This window comes from Lepidochelys olivacea (assembly GCF_965140295.1).
Source record: "Lepidochelys olivacea isolate rLepOli2 genome assembly, chromosome: 13".
Classification (NCBI taxonomy): domain Eukaryota; kingdom Metazoa; phylum Chordata; order Testudines; family Cheloniidae; genus Lepidochelys; species Lepidochelys olivacea.
The window spans coordinates 30,256,930-30,279,471 of record NC_140423.1 but is presented as its reverse complement, the minus strand read 5'-3'; the positions used below and the strand labels follow the sequence as shown (position 1 = coordinate 30,279,471).

At 48.2% G+C, this 22,542-nt stretch overlaps 1 protein-coding gene across 2 annotated transcripts in view; it reads left to right on the top strand.

Moving 5' to 3' along the window:
* The window catches only part of CHD6 (chromodomain helicase DNA binding protein 6), a 185,338-nt gene extending 163,072 nt beyond the window's left edge, over positions 1-22,266 (top strand). For both annotated transcript variants that reach the window (XM_084646086.1, XM_084646085.1), the window contains 5 exons: positions 238-684; positions 2,936-3,127; positions 6,733-6,852; positions 16,644-16,748; positions 18,891-22,266. In XM_084646086.1, the coding sequence (XP_084502212.1) occupies positions 238-684; positions 2,936-3,127; positions 6,733-6,852; positions 16,644-16,748; positions 18,891-19,784 (1,758 nt within the window). In that variant the 3' untranslated portion in view covers positions 19,785-22,266. The remainder of the gene's footprint in view (positions 1-237; positions 685-2,935; positions 3,128-6,732; positions 6,853-16,643; positions 16,749-18,890) is intronic.
* The last annotated feature ends 276 nt before the right edge of the window (positions 22,267-22,542 follow it).

Sequence of the window (22,542 nt, the reverse complement as noted above, 5' to 3'; positions counted from 1 at the left end):
AGATTGAGGAGCTCTATCCAGTCTTGATAGCCACCTGTCTCTATACACTCCCCTCCCTCAGCTCCTAGCCCCATGAAACCTCTCTCTTCCCCAGTGTTTTAGCCCTTGCGGCCCCTTCTCACTCTATAATTCTATGATTCTAGTGAGCGCTGGATTTAAAAAGTGCTTCTGAGTGTTGTAAGGCCTGTGCGATGTAGGCCATAGCTGTGACCATTTCTCTGGCTTTGCTGCACACAGGAAAGCTTCCTGGCTCCTGCCTTTACGAAGGATGAACGAAAGCACAGGCAGCCCTATGAGTTTGAGCTGGAGAGAGACGCCAAACCTAGAAGCCTCGAACAGTTAGCTGCATCACACTCCCGTCCACCTGTAGTGCTGAATGGCTGGCGGGACTCGGCAGGGAACCTGGCCAGAGCATCTGATGGATCCCCAGGAAACCCCACTCCTTTCCCCCTGAACAGTAACCTGCCCAAGTTAGGGACAGTGCACTCCCTACAGGGGTCCCTGGGCATGGACTTGTCCGGCATCCTCCAGGCAGGGCTAATCCATCCTGTCACAGGGCAGATTGTCAATGGAAGCCTCCGGAGAGATGATGCTGCCATGAGGAGACGACGGGGCAGGAGAAAAAATGTGGAAGGGATGGACCTTATCTTCTTGAAGGAGAGGAGCCTTCAAACCGGGCTGCAGGTGGGTAAATAATTCCCCCTCCCAAAGCAGGCAGGATTCAGCACCTGAATGCTCATGTGGATCCAGCTGTTCACTCAATAACTGCTTAGCTCTGCTGTCCATCGCAGGGCAGGGCAGGGCAGGGCTGGACAACTGCCCCCTCATTGACAGCAAACCTGTAGCAGGAGAAACGGACTCAACCCCAGAGAGGCAGGCCCTGCCTCTTGGTGAGGGGGGAGGTGTGGGCTTGCAGAGCTTCCTGCAGCCCCCGTTCAGGGCACACATCCCTGAGTGCTTGAGTACTGCTAAGCATTAAAACCTGATCTCCCATGTGGGGGCTACTGTATTTATGTAGATGGAATGAAGGGGCTCAGAAAGTCAAAGGTGTTAACGTGCATTCAGTCACTGTCCAAGACGAGACAGCAGTAAACAAGGTTCAGGGTTTGGTATACAGAGACCTCAGCCTGCATAGTCCCATGGGAAACATGCCATTAAATGTCCTTTTAACCTTCCAGTGAAGATACAGAAAAGAAGGGAAATCAGTTGAAGCATTTGAAATGCAGAATGTCATGTCAGGCTTTCACTGTACCAGCTCCCTTTCCCTTGAGCTGGAGAGCCTTTAGAAGACAAACCCCTTGTTCAGCAGTCTCTTACATGGCATGAAAGATGCTAAGAACTCCTGTGGGAGAAAGAGAAGTGAGTGGAGATGGGGGGAAGCTGTCATCAGTGCTGCTGCTAAAGTCCAATCCCATTTCCTAGAGACCAGACAAGACAAAAGAGGGAGAGAAAAGAACAGCAAAGGTAGAAAATGCAGCTGCAGCTTAATTCCTCCTTACAGCCTCGCTGCTGGCTGAGACCTGGCAAACTCATACCCACATCGGGCTGCTGAGGGCCTTGCATATTATATTATATTGGGGAGTATATTGGTGGCATGGGAGGGAGACCGGGGTGGGGAAGGGCGGCATCTTCAGCATTTAGCTGGAGCCAGTGGAGGTGGTGATGACAGACCTGGTCTGGACAGGACAGCTCTCAGGATCCAGGTGAAGAAAGAGATGATAGGGGTGGCAGCCATGATGGTGAACTACCTTCCTTCCCCTTCTCTCAGTGCTGTGGTAACCAGCTCCTGCCACCGTCAGTCAGCCAGGGTTCGCCTCAGTCAGCAATTGTTCCCCTTCACTTCCTCACAGCCAGTTTGTGTCTCTCAGTCCCTCCGAATGGGGCGATGGGCACAACAGCCCATCCTGGTCCCATCCTCTCGATGTTTTGTCCACCAACAGGCCTAATTTTCAATACACCAATTTTGATTCGTTGATTTCCAGGCTCACACTGCGCTCATTTACTGCATGATCTTCGCGCAGTCCTTGAGATCTATCAGGAGGCCTTTGAGTTGGACTAAGTCAGCCTGTCTCTTTTTTTCCACTCACCATTTGCTATTATAGGTTATTGTGACAATCCATGAACTCTAATTCACTTCACAGCTGGAATCCCAATGAGGGTAAATTCGTAGGCCCGGTTACCACAACAGGGCTTCACAGGGATGGAGAGCCCAGGGAAGGTACTGGGCTGAATTCCCCCATCCTAGCAAAAGGCAGGGCTCTGCCCCCTCCTCATGCCCCAGGAGATTCACCCTGGAAAGGGCAGCAGGCTCTTGGAACAAGGAAGCTTTAGGTTTCTTCTGGGACTCCAGAGGAGGCTGGCTGGATGAGGGATGAATCACACCCATTCTGGGTGGAGCCAGCCAGCTCCTGGCCACCTGGCAGAGCAGAGTTTGTGGGAGATTTGCAGCACTGCAAACCCCACTCAGGGTGGATTTCCCACAGCCTGGGTACCGCCAGCAAACCAGGGGTGCAGAGAGCCTGTTGCCTGAGGTAGTGCCATGCTCTCTCTAGATGCAGCTGGTGGGAGCTTCTTCTCCCTAGAGAGGATGTGGGGTGAGGCCTCTCCCCAAGAACCAGGATCCAGTAGCACATTGTGCCTCGTGGCAATTAGGGCATTTTCTAGGTGACGTCCAGAAGCACAGACTGGTCCCACATCTCCCAGCTCTCTCGCCCCTAGTGCAAACAGGGTGCCTGTGAGGCTGAACGTTTCTCCTGGTGGCTTTTGGTGATCCAAATGAAGGACACCAGGAACTCCTGGGCTCCGGCTTGCTAAGCCCTGCCTGGGTGTCTGCAGGGCCGGGTTCTGCCTGGGTGCTCTCTGTGACATTGGGGTGAGAGAACTAGCAGTATGGTGGTGTTCCCAACATGGGCTCTCCCTTCTCCCTTCACTTCAGGATGTTCAGGAAGATCAGACCCAGCCTGCACAGAGCAGCCCGCACCCAGACGGGCTGGTCACCGCTACCTCAACTCCGCATACTGTCACAGCCGCAAGCATCCGGACAGAGAAGGCTGTTCCAAACAAGAGTCTCCTGGACTGGCTAAGACAGCAGTCGGACTACACACTCGATGTCCCTGGCTTCAGCACAGTAAGAGTGACCCTCTTGGGGGTCTTGGGCTTCAGTACGTCAGGTCTAGATGGCTGCCTCCTTCCTGACTGCCTTAGATCCAGATGCAAGGGGTGGGGCTGGTCTCCAGAGCTGCAGGTATCTCCTTTTTTGCAGGGCTAAGGCACTTCTTTACACAATAAGGGCAAAGACACTTGAATAGCTGCACATTCCTGGCAGATGGCATTGTTACCTGCTGTCTGTTTGCTGGTTCCTGCTACGAGGATTTGCTGCCCAGTGATGTGGCAGGACTAGGTTGGTGCCTCAAAAAATGGGTGGGGAATGGGCAGAGCTCTGAATCTAGGTGCCCCCAAAATTGTGCCTGCAGGTCATATCTCACCTGGGTCACTGGATGACAAAGCACAGCTAAGTCAAAGGAGACTTTTTGTAACAGAGCAGAAGGCAGCAGGCATGGCCCTACTCAGCCCTGTGAGCTGCTAATGAACCTCAAGGGCATTGAAGTAGGAGGAATTTACAAGTCTCAAGCCACACAGCCCATGAGGGCAAGTCACACTGCAGTGCCCAAGGTTTGGATGTGTCACTTTCCCAGGGAACAGAGCCTAGATTAGCAGACAGCACCAACACCAGGCACAGTTGCTCCTGGACCCAACCAGCACAATCCTCCGCAGGCTTAATCTTTCAGATCCCAGGCTGAGCACAGCTTAAGCTTGTCCCAGTATCCGCTCCTTATCCATCGTTCAGTAGCCAGGCCTGCTGTCCAGCTCTGATAGCTTCTCTCCGTTCCCTGCACTAGCATATAGATAATTATATGGCGAGAAAAGAGGTTATTTTACCTTCATATTTGGCACTGGTGTGACCCCTGCTGGAATACTGTGTCCAGTTCTGGTGCCCACAATTTAAGGATATTGATAAATTGAAGAGGGTTCAGAGAAGAGCCACCAGAATGATTAAAGGGGGAGAAAAACAGCCTTATAGTGATAGACTCAAAGAGCTCAATCGATTTAGCTTATCAAAAAGAAGGTTAAGGGGGGAGTTGATCACAGTCTACAAGTACCTACATGGGAACAAATATTTAATATTGGGCTCTTCTGTCTAGCAGAGAAAAGTCTAAACATGAGCCAGTGGCTGGAAGTTGAAGGTAGACACATTCAGACTGGAAATAAGGTGTAAATTTTTAACAGTGAGAACAATTTGCCAAGGATTGTGGTGGATTCTCCATCAGTGACAACTTTTAAATCAAGATGGGCTGTTTTTCTAACAGATCTGCTCCAGGAATTATTGTTTGGCAGGTCTCTGGCCTGTGTTATGGAGGTCAAACTAGATAATCATGATGGTCCCTTCTAGCCTTGGAATCTATGAATTGGGCTAGCCACAAAACCACAAGCAAAAACCAAGAGGGGAGAGAACATAATTTCTTGCCTTTCAAAGTGAAATGAAGATGAAATTTGAAACCCTTGTGCTCTGAGTGTCTGAGGAAAGCTCCCCTGATCACCCATCCCCACTTGTGTGTCTATTTGTTATCCAGGATCTATGGGAGGACAGACAGGAGAGGAGCATGTGTTCAGAACACGCCAGACCTGTTCCCAGAAGTTCATAAACACCCAACTCTTCTTCCAACAGGCTGTTTTTTTCATATTTTGGCTCATTTAGCCTATAAAGTAGCTTACTAATCTGAATGCAGACCATGAAACATTATGGAAAGGGAATCAAGAGAGATACTGATGATGTCTATAAAAAAGCTGTGTCTACGTGCTAAGGGATTGTGCACGTGGAACTGCAGTCTGAGGTGTGTAAAGATTCCCTGGGAGCTCAGAGCACAGGCAGTGAGCGGCTCCTGAGGCGAATGGGTATGTTAGCATGACCAGCTGCTTAGAACTGAGAAGCCCAGAATTTGCGGGCAGAGCTAGTTATAGCCCAAAGACACCTCACCAGCGACATGCACAAGGCGAGATTCTCAGGAGTCCTGAAGCAGTGGCACTCAACACACGTGAGTGTGGGGGGCCTTCTGCTACCTTGCCACTCTCCCTGTCCTGTCTTGAAGGCAGCCAGAAGCTCTAAATTGCACCCAAAGGGGCTGTTCTGCCAGTGAGTACTACTGGAGCACTGTGCATCCCAGTCATCCCTGTGCCTGCGGTGGTGTAACACTGGCTCTGTGGGATTCCCCATGTGGGGGCAATCCTCATCTGTCTGGTCAGGACAGCTTTAACGTGCTTTGTGCTCCTTTGACAGTATAGACTGGGCTTTACTGAAGGCCAGGACTGGGCCTAGGGCCTTTTCTTGGCAGAAAAACCCTGGTTTCTGACTGATTTAGGCAGCTGCATATTTTTCCTCTTCCTTCCATACATTTGCACTGGCTTACTGCAGCTGTGCAGGTTGCACTCCTGAAGAGCAGTGATCTAGAGTTCACATGGCTCAGTGGGTTTGCAGCGGGTAAAGCTGGAATATCAGCAAGCAAGAGAATGGGATGAAATTAAGCAAAGGAAAATGTAGGCTGAATAACAGGAAAACCTTCTGGACAGCAAATTCTGGAATCAACTTGCAAGGGAAGGCGTGGAGGCACCTCTCATGGCACCTCACATTTAAAACAATGCTGGCAACTAGTCTGTGAAGAGCGATCCTGGTTCGGGGGGGGGGAGTTCCCTAAAAGGGACCAAGTAGGGCATTTTCCTCTCTGAGTGTCTGAGGTGGGATTAGCGGATAGGCAGATAATAAACAAGGGTCCATGGACACTGAGGCCTGTATTAATGTCCCTGAGCCTCTATGATTAGGGGTCAGACTGGTGCCCCATTAGGCCAAAAGCCATAATGCAGAGAAAAGATTGGTCACAATCAAACTGACTCAGGAAATGGGGAAACTGCAAAACTTACAAGTCTTATCCACCTGCTAGATGTGGAAACAGAAGCACAAAGAAATTAAGGGACTTCATGACGGTCACTCAGGAAGTCGGGGCAGAGTCTGACTAGAATCCTGGAATCTTGACTCCCAGTCCTATACACTAACCATGGGTCCACACTTGCTCCCCTAGACTTGCAGTCTGAGAGTAGAAGGAGATCGGGGTTAGGGTTTGTATCTGGCGTACATCTGGTAGGATAGGCATGATTATTAATTACTTGTATTACCGTAGTGTCGAGGTGTCCTAATTTTTGGACCAGGACGCCACTGCACAAGGTCTGTGCAAGCGCAGAACCAAAAGAAGGTCCAGTGGCCCAAAGAGCTTCCAATCTAAGGTTAAGACAGACAAGAGACACTAGCTGGTCACAGACAGATGGCCAGGCATGTGAGATGCTGACACACTGTGGCACATACTGCTGTGCTCTTCCTTTCCGAATTACGGCTGGGACTTTTTAAGAAGATCCAGCATAGTCTCTCTGCGGTGAATTTAGTGACAGGCAGCATTCCTGGGTGTGCAGAGACATCAGCCAGAGATGGAGTTGTTAGTCTAGGCTGAGGCATAGCAAAAGCATCTTCAGACCCATCAAAATAGGTTTGCACTCATCCAAAAAGCAGAGCTGTGCAGTGCGGCCTGCACAGATGCTCCTCCCTCACACCATCAGCTTGGCTTGGCCATTCTCCCTCCAACTTTCTAGCCATCCATTCTGATTAATGCTCTCTTATTTGCATTCTAGAGTTTTTCAGACAAGCCCAAGCAGAGGAGGCAGCGCTGCAAGGACCCCAGCAAACTGGACATAAACTCACTCACAGGAGAGGAGCGGGTGCCTGTGGTCCATAAGGGTACAGGACGGAGGGTAAGCAAACACATTTGTTGTGCTTGGTCCTTGGTCTGCATAGAAATAGTTAGCAGAGACCCAGCTATCCCACCTGGATTTTAAATCCTGAGAAGTAGGTAGGATGGTGACCAAGTCTGTAATACACACATGGATCTATACCACTGTCAGAGCCACAAGTGTGCCTGGGGGATACCAACTTACTGACAATAATTAACTGACTCAGCAGAGTAGATATAGACTGTTCTTTGAGTGCTTCCTCATGTCCATGCCAGTATAGGTGTGTGTCTATCGCGTGCGCTGTCGCTGGAAGACTTCCTGCCCCCCTCCAGTGATATCTGTCAGGTCGACTCTGGTGCCCCCTGGAGTGGTGCCTTCATGGCATGGCATTTAGGCACCTGCCAACCTGCCTCTTCCTCAGTTCCTTCTGTCCATGGTGGTTGCTGGAATGCTCTTAACTCTTGCTCAGCAAGTGATCCCCATAGTGATCTTCTTTCTTTAACTAAATTGTAAATAAGTGTAAATAGTTAGTTAGAATAAGTATAGTAAGTAATTAATAGTTAGTTTACTTGTAAGCATTCACCCTGTGGGGCTATCCTGCCTGGACCACAGGGCATGCCTACATCCAAGGGCTTCAAACAGTGTGGAGCGTGCTGCAAACACATTCCAATAAGTGACCCCCATGACAGCTGTTTGAAATACCTGGGAGGGTCACATCCAAGGAAAGTGCCAGATTTGTAGGAATTTCAAACCAAGAACAAAAAAGAAACAAACAATCAGTTGAAATTTCTTCTCATGGAGGGGGCACTTCACCTGCTTCAGAGCTGCGGCCTGACCTGGCACCAAGTACTTCCTTGACCAGGAGTGTACTGGCATCCATTAGGGAAACCCAGCATGGACCAGGCTCCCTGGTGCTGACCCGGCATACTACTTTGGCACCCAAGAGGTCAACAGCGTGACACTATTCTCCATCACCAGTGCCGAAGAAGAGGACAGAAAAGTCAGAATGGGGGCGTTCCCCTGTGAGAAAGACCTTAGAGTGAGATCTGTGGTGGGCCACTTTCAATCAGTTGCAATCCAACCGTCTCTGTTGACTCCGGCCCCAGGGGAGGAACCCATTGAGTCCAGTACCGATGGACTCCTCACATAGGGTTAGCCAAGAAGGGGAGACAACCCTGGCAGCACCATCAATGCCAGAGGCATATGAGGCAGTGTGGAACCTTCTAACTCTCCCAGCACCACCATCCCCCCCAAGCTGAGGTCCACAAGGGACAATGCAGGCACCGCAAGGCCCAGTTCCAAGAGAGCAAGCACCAGTCCAGTGCCTCACCATCATTGCAGGCTTGCCCAGCCCTCTGTGCCGCTCACCATCAAGAGACTCGACACCACAGACACGCTCACCACAGTGACACTGCACCTTGCCCCAACGCCGGTCTTGTTCCTGGCACCAGTCACAGTCTAGGCACTGGTCACAGTCTTGGTGCCGCTCCAAGTCATGGCACCACTCTCCGTTGCAGCACCGTTCTCTACCACGATGCTGCTCTCCATCATGGTACGGTTATTCAGTGCCAAGGAGCAAGGCACCGCCCTGTTTGCCTAGGGAACGGGTCCTCAGGCTCCGAATCACAGGAGTCGTCGTACACCTGACGAGGGAGCAGACTCTGGGAGGAACATAGATGCCCAGCTGACATGGTCCAAGGCCTCGCTCCTCAAGCATGGGCCCCTGGTCAATGGCAGATGCCACCTCAGTGGCCAGTGTTGACCCCTTGGCTGCACATGCTCCAGGGCTCCCACAGGAGACACTCACTTTCAGCACCCTCTGAGATGAGCTCCCTCCATCCCTGTCGGAAAGGGGTTCCATTCCCGGGTCAGAAGTCCAGGACTCTCAGATCACACCTGTGGGAGACCCATCAGCACCGGATGACGTACAAGGCCCGGTGGCAGTCCAGGCCTCTTTGTCATCCTCTCCTGACAAGGCAGTGGCTGACATGGCCATAGCCCCAATGCAGGATGACTACAAAGCCCACAGGAGCTCCTGCGTCGGATGGCTCAGAACCTCAACCTCCAAGTGGAGGAGATTGCGGAATCAGCCCCGGCCTTGGCAGACGTCCAGACTCCCTTGGGTCTGGCAAGAGTAGCCTTGCCCCTGAAGGAAGCCATCCTACAGCCTATAAGGGCATTGTGGCAGACCCTGGCCTCTCTCCAGCCCATGGCTAAACGGGTGGAGAGGAAGTATTTCGTCCCCCATAAGGGCTATGAATATTTGCACACCCACTCCTCACCCGGCTCCCTGGTTGTTGTTGCGGCCAACGAGAGGGAAAGGCACAGCAGGGACTATTGCCCAAAGCAAAAGAGGCCAGGAAACTGCACCTCTTACGGATAAATGTGTACTCCATGGGAGGTCTCCAGTTAACGATTGCATATCACCAGGCCCTATTTAATCAGTATGACTTTAATTCTTGGTCAGCCATGCAAAAATTTCAAGAGCTCCTGCCATCGGATTCTAGGTCAGAGTTTGCGGCCCTGGTGGAAGAAGGCAAGGCCATAGCCAAGGCATCCCTCCAGGCATCCCTAGATGCCGCAGACGCAGCAACCCGAGCGATGGTCACGAGGGTAGCGCTGAGGCGAAGCTCCTGGCTTCAGTCGTCTTGCCTACCGTATGAGGGTAGGGATGGTGTCCCTAGCCGCTGTTTGACGGAAGCTGGGAATAAGCAACAGGGGATGGATCACTTGGTGATTACCTGTTCTGTTCATTCTGTCTAGGGCACCTGGCATTGGCCACTGTCAGAAGACAGGATACTGGGCTAGATGGACCTTTGATCTGACTCAGTATGGCTGTTTTTATGTTCTTTGATCTGACTCAGTATGGCTGTTTTTATGTTCTTACGACCTCCTGTTTGAGGGACATTCCCTCTTCTCAGAACAAATGGACGCCCAGCTTCATAGCCTAAAAGACTCGAGGGCAACCCTGAAGTCATTGGGCCTCCACACTCCGGCCCCATTCCAGAAGCATTGTAAGCCTCAGCCCATGGGCCATTTTTACCTGCCACATCACCAGCAGAGGCAAGACTTTGGGTGAAAGAGGAATAAGGAGCTCAGGAAAAGAGAGGCCCTTCACTCCTCATCAGCCTCGACATCTGCGCCCGCAAAACAACTGTTGGGGAATAAACAAAACTTTTGAGGGTGCACCCGAGGACAGTGCACCAGTTCAGAACCTGAATCTTATCCTTATGTTCGTGGACCATTTGTCCCATTTTTACTGGGCACGGGCCAACATCACATCCAACTGATGGGTGCTCTGCACGGTAGAAGTGGGATATACCATGCAATTTATTTCTTTCCCTCCTTCCCACCTCTCCTCCCCGTCCCTCTTTAGGGACCCTTCTCATGAAAATCTTCTAGCCAAGGATGTGCAGTCACTCTTAAGGGTGGGGGCAGTGGAGGAAGTTCCCGTGGAGCTAAGAGGCAAGGGGTTTTACTCCCACTACTTCCTGATCCCAAAGTCCAACGGAGTTCTCAGGCCTGTCCTAGACCTCAGGAATCTCAACAAGTTCTTGAAGAAGCTGAAGTTCCACATGCTCTCTCTGGCCTTGATTATTCCTTCCCTAGATCCAGGGGACCGGTATGCCACCCTCAACTTGAGACACGCATACTTTCATATCGCTATCTTCCGAGACCACAGAAAATCTCTTTGATTTGTGGTAAATCAGAACCACTGTCAGTTCACATTGCTGCCTTTTGGCCTGTCGGCAACACCGAGAATATTTACGAAATGCCTGGCGGTGGTGGTGGCCTCCCTCGGGAGACGAGGGGTGCAGGTCTACCCATACCTAGACGACTGGCTGGTCAGGGGCCAGTCCAGGGTACTTGTGGAACAACACGTGGGCCTCGTACTGTTCACTTTCAGGAACCTGGGATTCCTGGTCAACGAACACAAGTCTAACTTCATGCCCGTCCAGAGGACAGAATTTATAGGAGCAATTCTCGATGCGAATCAGCTGAGGGCCTTCCTGCTGGAGAACCATTTCAGGGCCATCGTAGCTCTTATACCAAGCCTGAAAGCATGCCCCACCACCATGGCAAGGAGCTGTTGGAAGCTCCTGGGGCACATGGCCTCTTGCACTGTGCAGCATACACATCTCAGACTGCGCCCTCTCCAACTGTGGCTGGTATCAGTGTACATATCAGGTTGTCACCCACTAGACAGAGTGGTCTCACTTCCGCCGGCAACATTCAAAGCCCTTCAGTAGTGGCTGGAACGAGACACAGTGTGTGCCGGCGTTCCCTTCACAAGGCCCACACCTTCAGTGGAGCTAGTCACAAATGCCTCGGACATGGGGCCTCCTCCCACACCCCTCATCCACAAAGTTCTGCTCAAGGTCAGAAAGGACAAGGCTCACATGATTCTCATAGTGCCGACATGGCCGCAGCAACACTGGTTCTCAACATTGCTGGACCTCTCAATAAACATGCCAGTCAGCCTTCCAGTGTGGCCAGATCGGATCTCCCAGGAGCACAGCTGCATGCTCCACCCGAATCTAGAGTCCCTGCACCTGACGGCTTGGAACCTTTGAGGCTGAGTGAGATGGAACAGTACTGCTGGATGTCGGTACAAGTCATCCTTATAGGTAGTAGAAAGCAGTCAACCAGAATGGCCTACCTAGCAAAGTGGAAAAGGTTCTCACTGTGGTCACTTCAGAAAGGGGTCTCCCCCTTGGATACGACGCTGCCCTTTATCCTAGATTACTTGCTTTACCTGAAGAAGGAAGATCTTGCAGTATCTTCCACAAAAGTCCACTTAGCTGCAATCTCAGCATTCTACCCATCGGTGAATGGCAGATCGGTTTTCTCCAACCCGATTTGTGCTCAGTTCCTGAAGGGTTTAGATCGCCTGTATCCACAGGTGCACCAGCTTCTGGTCCCCTGGGATCTCAACCTGGTGCTATCTCAGTTGACAGGGCCCCTGTTCGAACCATTGGCAACGTGTCCCTTGATTTACTTATCCTGGAAGACTGCCTTCCTGGTGTCCATCACCTCAGCCAGGAGGGTTTCGGAGATCTGAGCACTCACCTCCTAACCACCGTACACTGTCTTCTTCAGGGACAAAGTTAGGCTTCGCCCACACCCATCCTTCCTTCCAAAGGTGATCTCCCATTCCCACAGTAGTCAGGACATCTTTCTCCCAGTCTTCTGTCCCAAGCCCCATAAAAAGAGACAGAAGCAGAAGCTGCACTCTGGATGTTAGACATGCCCCGGATTTTTACATAGAAAGAATCAAACCCTTTCGGAAGGACACCCAACTTTTCATTGCTATCGCAGAAAGGATGAAGGGGAACCCAGCCTTGGCGCAGAGAATCCCTTACTGGATAACATCCTGCATCCTCAAGTGCTATGACTGGCGAAGGTGGCTCCCTGTAACAGAGCCTCCTTGGTCCTGTTTCTGTCTCGGTCAACAAACTACGCAGAGACCCTCGTGCTGGTCCAACACCTTGTGCAGTTTATTTATAAAGGAGGCTCACCACCTTCACAACATACATAGTACCTTTAACAAGCAAGGGAGGTACTCTCTCTGTCCCTCTTACTGCCTGCTTCCCCCTCCTTTTTACTTCCTTCCTGTGCCTATTTGTGGGCTCTGGCTAATGGCTTAATTAGCCTTTCTGCCCTGCCCCACCCACAAATTAGGCACTGCTCTGTTTAGTCAGCTCCAATCTGCTATGCCTAATTAGAGCTGCTGTGAACAGAGTGCTGACTCAGGCTTTCATACCTAGCACTCGTAACACCTTCCCCCCCCTTATATAACCGCAAGGTTCTTCTTTCCCTGTGCTCTGCCTCCCTTACAGAGGGGCCACCCTCTCTATCTCCAGGGCAATCATATGGGTTTCCCTTGTGGGATTTGTTCATCCCCCACCCACAGACCTCTCACCATGTGGGGGGTGAATACCCCCCATAGCTCTGTAGCAGCCCATTTGTCTTCACACTAGGGCCATCCTGGGGGGTTACTCCTCTCATTCTCTCTCTTTGAATTTGGCAGGGGATAGAGGTTACTCCCCTCATCCCCTGGATCACCCAGGGCACCATGTTCCCTCAAGTCTCCAAACTGTGCCTGGGTTTCTTCTCCTGGGGGTTGTATCGCAGGGAGCTCCACTGGGCCCCTGACCTCTACAAAGGAGTTTGGGCTGTCTGTCCCTCCATACCTCCTTCCTTACTTCCCTGGGGACATCTCTTGTCTCCTGATTTAGGCTTTGTTGTCTAGGGGTGTCTCCTGCTTCTTTCTGAGGGTTCCTCCTCTCTCTCCTCCCAGTTCTCCTTTTCCTTATGTGGAATTCCTCCCACCACCTCGCTTCCCAATGGGGAATGGACTCTAATCCGTGCTCAAGACAACCGGATAAGGCAGCCCCTCCATTACCGCAACTTGTTTCCACCAAAATCTTCCCCGGACCTCCAGGGGCACCTGGGCTATGGGGCAATTCCTCTTATCCCCATGGACACACTATGTGTCCATAGTTGCTCCTGGAATTATCTAGTGAGAATTCACCAACTCCCTCTGGACAAGAAAGCAAGCTGAGGCCGTATCCACAAGGCCCTTCTGGAGTTTCCTCCCCACCATCACAGAAATGGTGAACAGTTTTTTGCCCTTTTTTCTTCCCTCCTGCCCTGGCCCAGCCACAAAAGTTGGCAAAATCCATGTACAGGCAGTCCCCTTTCATCTGTCCAGATAGTCCACATTGCGAATAATGGGTCGAGTCCCAGCTGGAACTCTTCGGGTTCTTCCTGTCCATGCCACTTCCTGCTGTGGGTTCTCTGGTCTTCCTCCCCAGCTCTGGATCCTTATATGGTTGCCCATCTTTCCTGGGAAAGTCTGCCTCTGCATACTCCTCTGTCAGTTTCTCAGCAGCATCCACTGTGCTCAGTGGATGTCACCTGACCCACACTCGTATGTTCTCAGGGAGGCCCTGAAGGAACTGTTCTAATACCAGAGCTTCCATTATTTCCACCACCATTTGGGTATCTGGTCTCAACCAGCGGGTGGCCCAGTCCATCAACCTTTGGGCAAATGCCAGGGGCCATAAACCTTCTGTTAACCTTGCGGATCTGAACTTTTGGCAGTACTTCCCAGTTGACATCCCTTCCCAATCCAGGATGGCTGCCCTCACCGTCTCATATTTTTTGGCCTGCTCCTCACTCCACCATATAGGCCGCTTGGGCTTCTCCCAACAGATAAGGGGTGAACTGCATGGCCCAAGTTGCTCTAGCCCAACCTGCACCGATAGCTACCCTCTCAAAAGTGTCCAGGAATGCAGGGCCCATTTTACATAGTTCAAGGTTCTGTGTTTGGGCACCATCTCCCATCAGGGAAATTACCACCTTCTGTAGGAGCTGCTGCTGGACACTGGCTTGTTCCCTTATGAAGTCCTGCAGGCTTTTCTGCTGCTCTGCCTGACAGGCAAGCAAAGCCTGTCTCTCCATGTGATGGGATTGTTGAAAACCTTGTAGGGCCTTCTGCATCTCCTCTTGTAGTTTTACTAGCCATTGCAGGGTCTCCTCCATTGTGCGGGCCACCAAACCCTTGCGCTGGCTCAGATCCCAGACAAGGCCCCACATGTAACACAGCCTCCTTGGTCCTGTTTCTGTCTTGGTCGACAAACTATGCAGAGACCCTCGTGCTGGTCCGACACCTTGTGCAGTTTATTTATAAAGGAGGTCCACCACCATCACAACATACATAGCGCCTTTAACAAGCAGGGGAGAGCAATCTCTCTATCCCTTTTACTGCCTGCTTCCCACCTTTTTATTTCCTTCCTGTGCCTATTTGTGGGCTCTGGCTAATGGCTTAATTAGCTTTTCTGCCCTGCCCCACCCTGCCCACAAATTAGGCAGAGCTCTGCTTAGTCAGCTCCAATCTGCTTTGCCTGATAGGAGCTGCTGTGAACAGAGTGCTGACTCAGGCTTTGATACCTAGCACTCTGTCACACTCCCCCACACTTAGTGCACTGTATGAGATCGCAGGCCTCATCAGCAGCATTCTTGGCTCATGTCCCAGTCGTAGATATCTACAAGGTGGCAACCTGGTCTTCCATCCACTACACACTACACCATTACTCAATAGGCAAGAGGTGATGCAGCCTTCAGTACAGCAGTCCTCGAGTCCATGTCTTGCAGAAACTCCAATCCCACCACCTGACTGATTGCTTGGGAATTACTTATATTGTAACGGACATGAGCAAGCACTCGAAGAAAAGACAGTTACTAACCTTTCCATAACTGTTCTTCGAGATGTGTTGCTCATGTCTATTCCACAGCCCACTCTCCTGCCCTTCTCTCAGTTACTGACAAGAAGGAACTGAGGAGGAGGCAGGTTGGTAGATGGCTATATACCATGCCATGAAGGTGCCACTCCAGGGGGCACCAGAGTCGACCTGACAGATACCACTAGGGGAAAAAAAGTCTATATTGGAATGGACATGAGCAACACCTCTTGAAGAACAATGGTTACAGAAAGGTTAGTAACCGTCTTTTCTAGATACACACACTCACCAAGGCACATGGGTCCCACAACAGGAAAGCAATTCAGCTTAAAGGATCAAAGTAATGCCTGCTGTTGGCTGCAGGGGCTAATTTGATCCTTACCTGTCAATTTCCTGGGGTTATTTCACAAACTATTTTTTTTATTTGGTGCAAATGTCTTTGTTTTGTCCCTGATTGAGAAGTGCAGGAACAGCATGTAAATCCTCTTCCAAGTCCTGGGCAGAGCCATGCTGTATGCAGGTAGTGGGCAGGTTCTCAAGCACATTCTCTCACTTGTTTCAAAAATGTTGAGAAAGTAGCACAAAGTCTGAGTCAAGATCATGGTTTTGTCTCTGCAGTGCAAACCCCGGTGTGACAGGAGAAGGCGAGTCTCAGGCAGCTGAGTTCTTGTATCTTCTTCTTACAGTGATGAAGGACCTTAACTTGCCCACAAAATGCCATTTAAAACAAACCCATGTGATAGTGGCAGGTGACTTTAAAAATAATCATTTAATTAAAAATCAAACAAACTGGTGAGTTAGAAAGACATTGGCTCCCCTTGTGCTTCCCTGTGCTGCAACAGTGAGACCACCATCGGACAGAGCTGGTGAGTTTCAGGCCGGCTTCTGAGCATCCCCCTTACAAAAGCCACCATCACCACAACTTGATCCCCTCATTGGCAGGCTTAGCAAGGAGGCCAGAGAACAGACCCTCGAGACTGAACTTCCCTCTCTCCACAGGTCAGGGCTGAGCCACAGTGTCTGGAAGCAGCACAGAGGAAGCTTGCAGTCAGCACCAATACAGACATTCACTGCACTGGGCACTGCAAACACAGAGTCAGACAGTCCAAATAAATAGAAGAAGCAAATGCTCTTATCCCTGTTTGCCAGATGGGGGACAAAGACACAGAGAAAAAGTGACTTGTGCCAGGTCTCAGCGAGTTGCTGGCAGAGGAGCACTGGCCGAGTGCTAGTACAGAGCCTTCGGCACGAGATCCTTCCTCCCAGTGACAAAATTCTGTGACGTAGACGGGAGTAGGCCCAGGCTGTGCACCTCACTGGACACCACGCACTGTCTGCGGGTGAAACTTGGGTTGCTGATGCCACATAAGGAATCAAAACTCTAGGCTGTTTGGTTTTAAGAAATGATCATAGCTGCCGAGCGTTGGGGAGCAGCGGTAATGCCCCCGAACAGGGAGGCCAGCTGCACCTCACCTATGTGTACACCTAGAAGGTTAATCATATTTCTTATGTAACTTTGCATAACTCTTTCTGGAACAGAGGTCATCCTTTTACTGTGTTTTATAGTTAGGGGGAGCCATGGCACCAGCATTGAAGGAATTGCCAAGGTGGCTTGATGCAAACTTGGAGTATGCTGTTGCAGCAGACTGGGCTGACATTGTTAAGCTTTCAGTAAGTTAGAGCTTTTGGAGAAATCTGTATCATGTCATCTTTTCTTTCTCCTCCCCATCCCCACCCCCTTTTTTCCAAGGAGGGTCCCTGAATTGGAATGCAGGGCCTCAGTTATACACATGGGAGGGAATATCTACAGGAGCAACTCTGCCTGGTGTGGCCAAGTGACAACTCAGGGGGGAGCTGAGCACCCTGCAGATTGGTGACAGGTGGCTAGGAAAAGTGGAAGAGGAAATATTTTGCAGTGATGGGAAAGGGAGGAGGCAAGTTTAGGCTAAATATCAAGAAAATCTACTGGACAGAGAGATTTAAGACTTGGGATGTTTAGTAATGACTAGACAAGGCACTAGAAATGTTGTAGAGGGAACACTCGTGCATGGGGCCGGACTGGGACAGGAAACAGACAAAATGTGACCATATAGGTCAGAATTTCAAGGGGGCCTCAGCTCAGCTTCTATATCAACTCCTGCAAATCCCACATTTGCTAAGAAACATGCAAATGTTCTAACAGGCCTAATATGCCTTATGTGCAGGGAGGCACTTTTCAAAATTTGCCCCACTATTTTTTCTGTTCCTAATCTGAATCACTGCCCCAATGAGCAACAAGCTGCCATGGGTGGGAGCTCTTAGTTCCCTTGGACAGGGATTGCAAGGAGATTCAGCTGGTGTTTGGGTGGGGTTACTCCATTTTCATGTGGCCCTGTTCTCTCCCCCTCCCCCCCCTTTTTCTTGGTTGTGGAGTTGTGTGTGGCACTCATGCTGGGTTGGGAGGTGGGAGGAAAGCATGGGCAGTTTGAAGGTTTATGCTGCTCTACAACCGGCACTAGAGTGTGACAGACTGACCCATTCCCTCAAGAAACAAAGAGCTGCCAGGCCAGGATGGCGCCAGCTCCGCCAGCCCAGAGAGCAAGCCTCCAGTGCAACTTCTATCTCACACTGAGTCGTTAGGCTTCCTTCAGGGGCTGGGTTTGGCATTTATTGTGTACATTTTCAAGAAGCAACCTCCACTTGTGCCCACACTTTGCTGATGCAAAGGCCTTCATGCCTGCTAACTGTTGGGTGCATCCTTTCTATTAGATTAACACTTGCATGTCTGTTACATCTGCACTCCCACAAGCAAGCGTTAGTATGGGGCGATGTTTGCACCTCCCAAGTCCAGGCACACACGTGTGCACACACAGTTTGCCACAGCACAGGTGGAGGCTGAGTAGAAAATTTACCCTTTTATGTGCCGTAGTTGTGCCATGTGAACCTCCAGTATATTTTGATCCAGCCTGCAGGACACATGCAGTGCATGGAGCTCCTACCCTTTTCAAGTCTAAATGCAAAATGTTTCCATTTAAATATGCATCATTTGCAACCTATCTGCTATCCTGAAACCCCAAGAATTAGGCATAAGAGGAAAGATATTAAAATGTTTGTGCTAAGAATGTTGGATAACAGGTTTTAATGCTATTCTGTAGATGCTCCTAGGTTATTTTGTAATTTAAACAGACACAGTCACACCAGGGTGTGTGTGTAGGTTAGCCCTATGTCTGGGGATCCAGAAGACCCTTATTGTTTCATATCTATACAAAACGGTTTGAGCCATACATTAAAGCTCTAAGTAATGGGTGAGCTCCAGAAAATAATGTGCATTTTTTGCAGCTTTGCTGTTGTGCGGGGCTTTGAAAATTTGGCCCTTAAAGTCTAAAAAGTAATGTTTTTTTACCTGGTGATGCAGCCAGAATTCAAGCTGGGATGGGAACTGATTTAGCGTCACTGACACTGGGCTGCCCCTGTGCTTTTGATGTTATCAAAGATGTCAGTTCTCAGCAACAGACCTCACCCACACAGGAAGCTCAGGAAAAGCAGAAATTGTACTGTCTACACAGAGCAAAAAGTGCTTTCTCCTCTCCTCCCCATGAGCTTTTGGACTTCTCTGCAGCATCATGCCAGGGGCAGGGCGGGAGGTGTTTTGCACTGACAGCATCCCTTTGGTGAAAGTTCTGTATCCCTCTCAAATCCCATCTTCAGAACCATACCAACAGGGGCTTGTGTGTTACTAACTTTGGGAACCCAGGTGTAAGCACATGACAAGCTGAGTTTTCTTTGGGGCTACAATAACCTTTGGGCTTTTTCTGTTTCATTTGTCACTTTCAGGGATTCCTCCCAGAAAGCAAGTTCAATCGTATCCTAACTGAGCCTGTGCTCCGGGACACCGGGCCCCGTCGAAGAGGGAGGAGGCCAAGAAGTGAACTTATTAAAGCCCCTGGCGTCGTATCGGATTCTTCTTCTGGAATGGGACCGTTATTCATGAATGGACTTATTGCTGGAATGGATCTAGTGGGACTTCAGAACATGAGAAACATGCAAGGCATCCCTTTAACTGGGCTGGTTGGGTTTCCTGCTGGATTTGCAGCAGTGCCTGCTGGTGAGGATGTCAAAAGCACCCTAAGTATGTTGCCTATGATGCTGCCAGGCATGGCTACTGTACCACAGATGTTTGGTGTAGGAGGACTTCTAAACCCACCAATGACAACTACTTGTACTTCAACTGCTCCAGCTTCATTAACAAGCACAACTAAAAGTGGTACATCAAATACGGAAAAAGCTACTGAGGACAAACAAAGTAGCCAGGATGTGAAAAATGAACCTCTGTCTGAAGACAAACCTGGTCCTAGTTCATTTTCTGATCAGACAGAATCTGCAATAACTACCAGTAGTCCTGTTGCTTTTAATCCATTTCTTATCCCAGGAATGTCCCCTGGACTGCTCTATCCATCTATGTTTCTTTCCCCTGGTATTGGCATGACATTGCCAGGCATACAACAAACCAGACACTCTGAGGCAACAAATCTAGAAAGCCAGAAGCGGAAGAGAAAGAAAGCTAAAGGGGAACCAACAAATCCAGAACCAGAAACTGTCTCGCTGTCTGAAAAAGAAGCTGCAAACAGTCAAAACTGTACAGAGCAAACCCAATCTCTGTCATCAGAGAAAGAACATGACATACAAGCAGAAGAGAAGGAGTTAAAAGAAATTAACAATACCAATTAGAATTTTTGTTTCATTAAGAAAAAAGATTGTGGCTTGTAAGTTTCTTATCCCATAAATATTTGTTACTTACCCTCCTGCCCCCTCTTCACCTTCATAAAACCTGTGTTTCCATGAGTAATATTATCTACCTAATTCCCTGTAAGAAAACTATGGTGACATATTATATGTTAATAGTTGCAGGGTCTTGCCACTTTATTAGATAAACAGTGTTGTCTAGTTAGTATGGGAGGCACAGAATTCTTCTTCTGTTATCCAGTTGTTCATCCCAACCAACAATAGTAAATCCAGCACTTGGTCACCCCCAAAATTGCTCATTTATCTGGGGAAAAATTAAAAAGCAAAACCGGAGCAAAAGAAAGTACTTTCATCTCTTGATCTCAACGCAGACAAGGGTATTTCTTTTTACAGTGACACTGAATGAATAAAACTGTATTTTGGGGTAAAAAGCACAGCTATAGTAAGTGCTAATGTGTATTTTTGATTTAAAGTATTTCCCTATTTTATCATGGTTACTAGAATAGTAGTATAGACAGAAGTATATAACTAATGATTGAAAATGCATATATTCATTTCTTTTAAAAAAAGCATAACTGGTAGTGATATAATTTCCTCCCCTTTCACTCCTTGGAGTTTTGGAGACAAACTGCAGTAAGTGAAAAGATTATGTAGACTTTATTTTATATTTTTTTAAAACCAAAGTTTTTTACATTTAGTGGACTTTCAGTTGCCCTTTCCTTGTTAGTTACAAGAACTTTTCCAGCTTGTGCTGAAAAGGTTTTGCACATCCTGCATGTATTTCATTGAGTTTCTTGTACCTAAAGCTACCAGTTACTTCACCGGTCTGGTAGTATTCAGTTCTCATCTATGGCATCAGAAGTTCTGTAAAGAGTTGTTTTTCCAACAATGAACAGGCCACTCATATAATGCTCTTATATGAATACTGAGGCTTTTGAGTTTTAAATTTTTTTTTACAGTTCTCCGCCCCGCCCCATAAATGACATCTTTTCTGAAAACAAAAACAAAATAAACAGAAAGCTGTTGGGCTGGCTTTACAATTGTGAGTCCTTTGAGAAGGACTGTTGAGGTTTTCAAAGCTTGTGTTTATCTTCCTTTTCTAGGGTTAGACTGTGAAGAGATTATTTTTGCTTCTTCTTTCCATTCCTCTTTGTTCTATTTGCTGTTGAACAGTGTTCCCAGCAGTCCCGTTGGCAAATTATTCTACAGTATGCATTTTAAATTCACAAGTTTTTAATGTGATCAGTCCCCCAAACTCTGTGTCTTGAGACACCTCCACAGGTAAACTCCATGTAGTCCTCGCTCCTCACTGCTCCTGTTTAGTTTTTCTTTCACTTGGACTTGTTCTAATTTGCAGCTCATGGTTTGAGACTTGAAATAAACACTTAGTGGTGCAGCAGTGAAATGACAGACTGTTTGAGGGAGCTGAAGTGTGCTAGTAATCAGTTTTGCATTTGATTGTCACCATTTACTGTATTTTTTACTTATTTTCTGTTACAGTTTTCCTAATTTATCAGATGGTCCAAATGTTTTGACATAACTATTTCAGTTTGCATTATTTATTTATGATGCTTTTTGTCATTGTCTTTTATACATTTGGGATTATAAATTATGTACATGTTACAATTAGCATCTCAAAGAAGTCTGTTACCCATGACCTACAAATTTATATTTTCAAGGAATTTATTCCCACTTTATTGAATTGGATGTGATTTTTTAAAGAAAATTATGTAACTGATCATAATGCAAAAAAATCAGATCATTAAATGTGTTCTATTTAATAACACCCTTGTAGCATAGATACTGTATCATTATCGACAGATTTCTTAGAAATGCTGCTATCTCTATTTAACTAACAGTTTGTTCAGTTTTGCCTCCAGTGGAAGCAGAAAGGGTTTTTTCAGCTGTTAAATCCAAAATCAATATAATTTATTTATGTAAAAAAATTACTTGATTGATATATTTTTGAACCTTTTAAGTACTAACTTTCTTTTTACTCAGTAGAACATGTACTTGCCCTAAATCCTTAAAATACAAATGCTATAAAACTTCATATATCTTCAAAGCCTTACTGTGAATGGGTACAGAAATCTCTGCAGAGTCCATTTCTTATATGGGATGGTTGTTTTTCTAGGGTTGCACTCATAAGGAACAGGGTTCAAAGTGAAATGTATTTAACTAGCCAGCATGTTCTTACTTATCAAACATGTATGTTAAGTTTCTGGGTGTTTAGGCTTCTCTTTGGCTGCTATTGTGTGACCCTTTTTGAAATCCGATAGAGAAACTCTGTGGATTATTTACATTGTAAGGCATAAGCGGCTTCTTATTACTTTCCATCATCATATCCTAGAACAATTACCCAGTTTTCACCACTTTCATGGATCCTCACACAAATATACATTTTCCACCAAATGTGCTAACAAAATAAACTGTCTGTGCTCTTGAACATGGATAAAAAGAAAAAGATTTAAAAGTCAAATTTTTATTTTTTTAATTTAGTGACTAGATGATGCTTATCTTTCAAACTTGGCAGAGCCTTGCCACAGATGTATATAATTTTTTCAGCAAATATATGTGAATGTTTGATTCACTTGACTCAGTGCTAAACGTTACTTGCTTTTTTCTCAGCATGAACAATATCCATGGCTGTTACATACAGCACATTCTCTTTGTCAGATGGTCCCTCATGTGAACTGAGGAGCTTACTGTGGGGGGGATGACTAATTGCTGTTGATTCACAGAC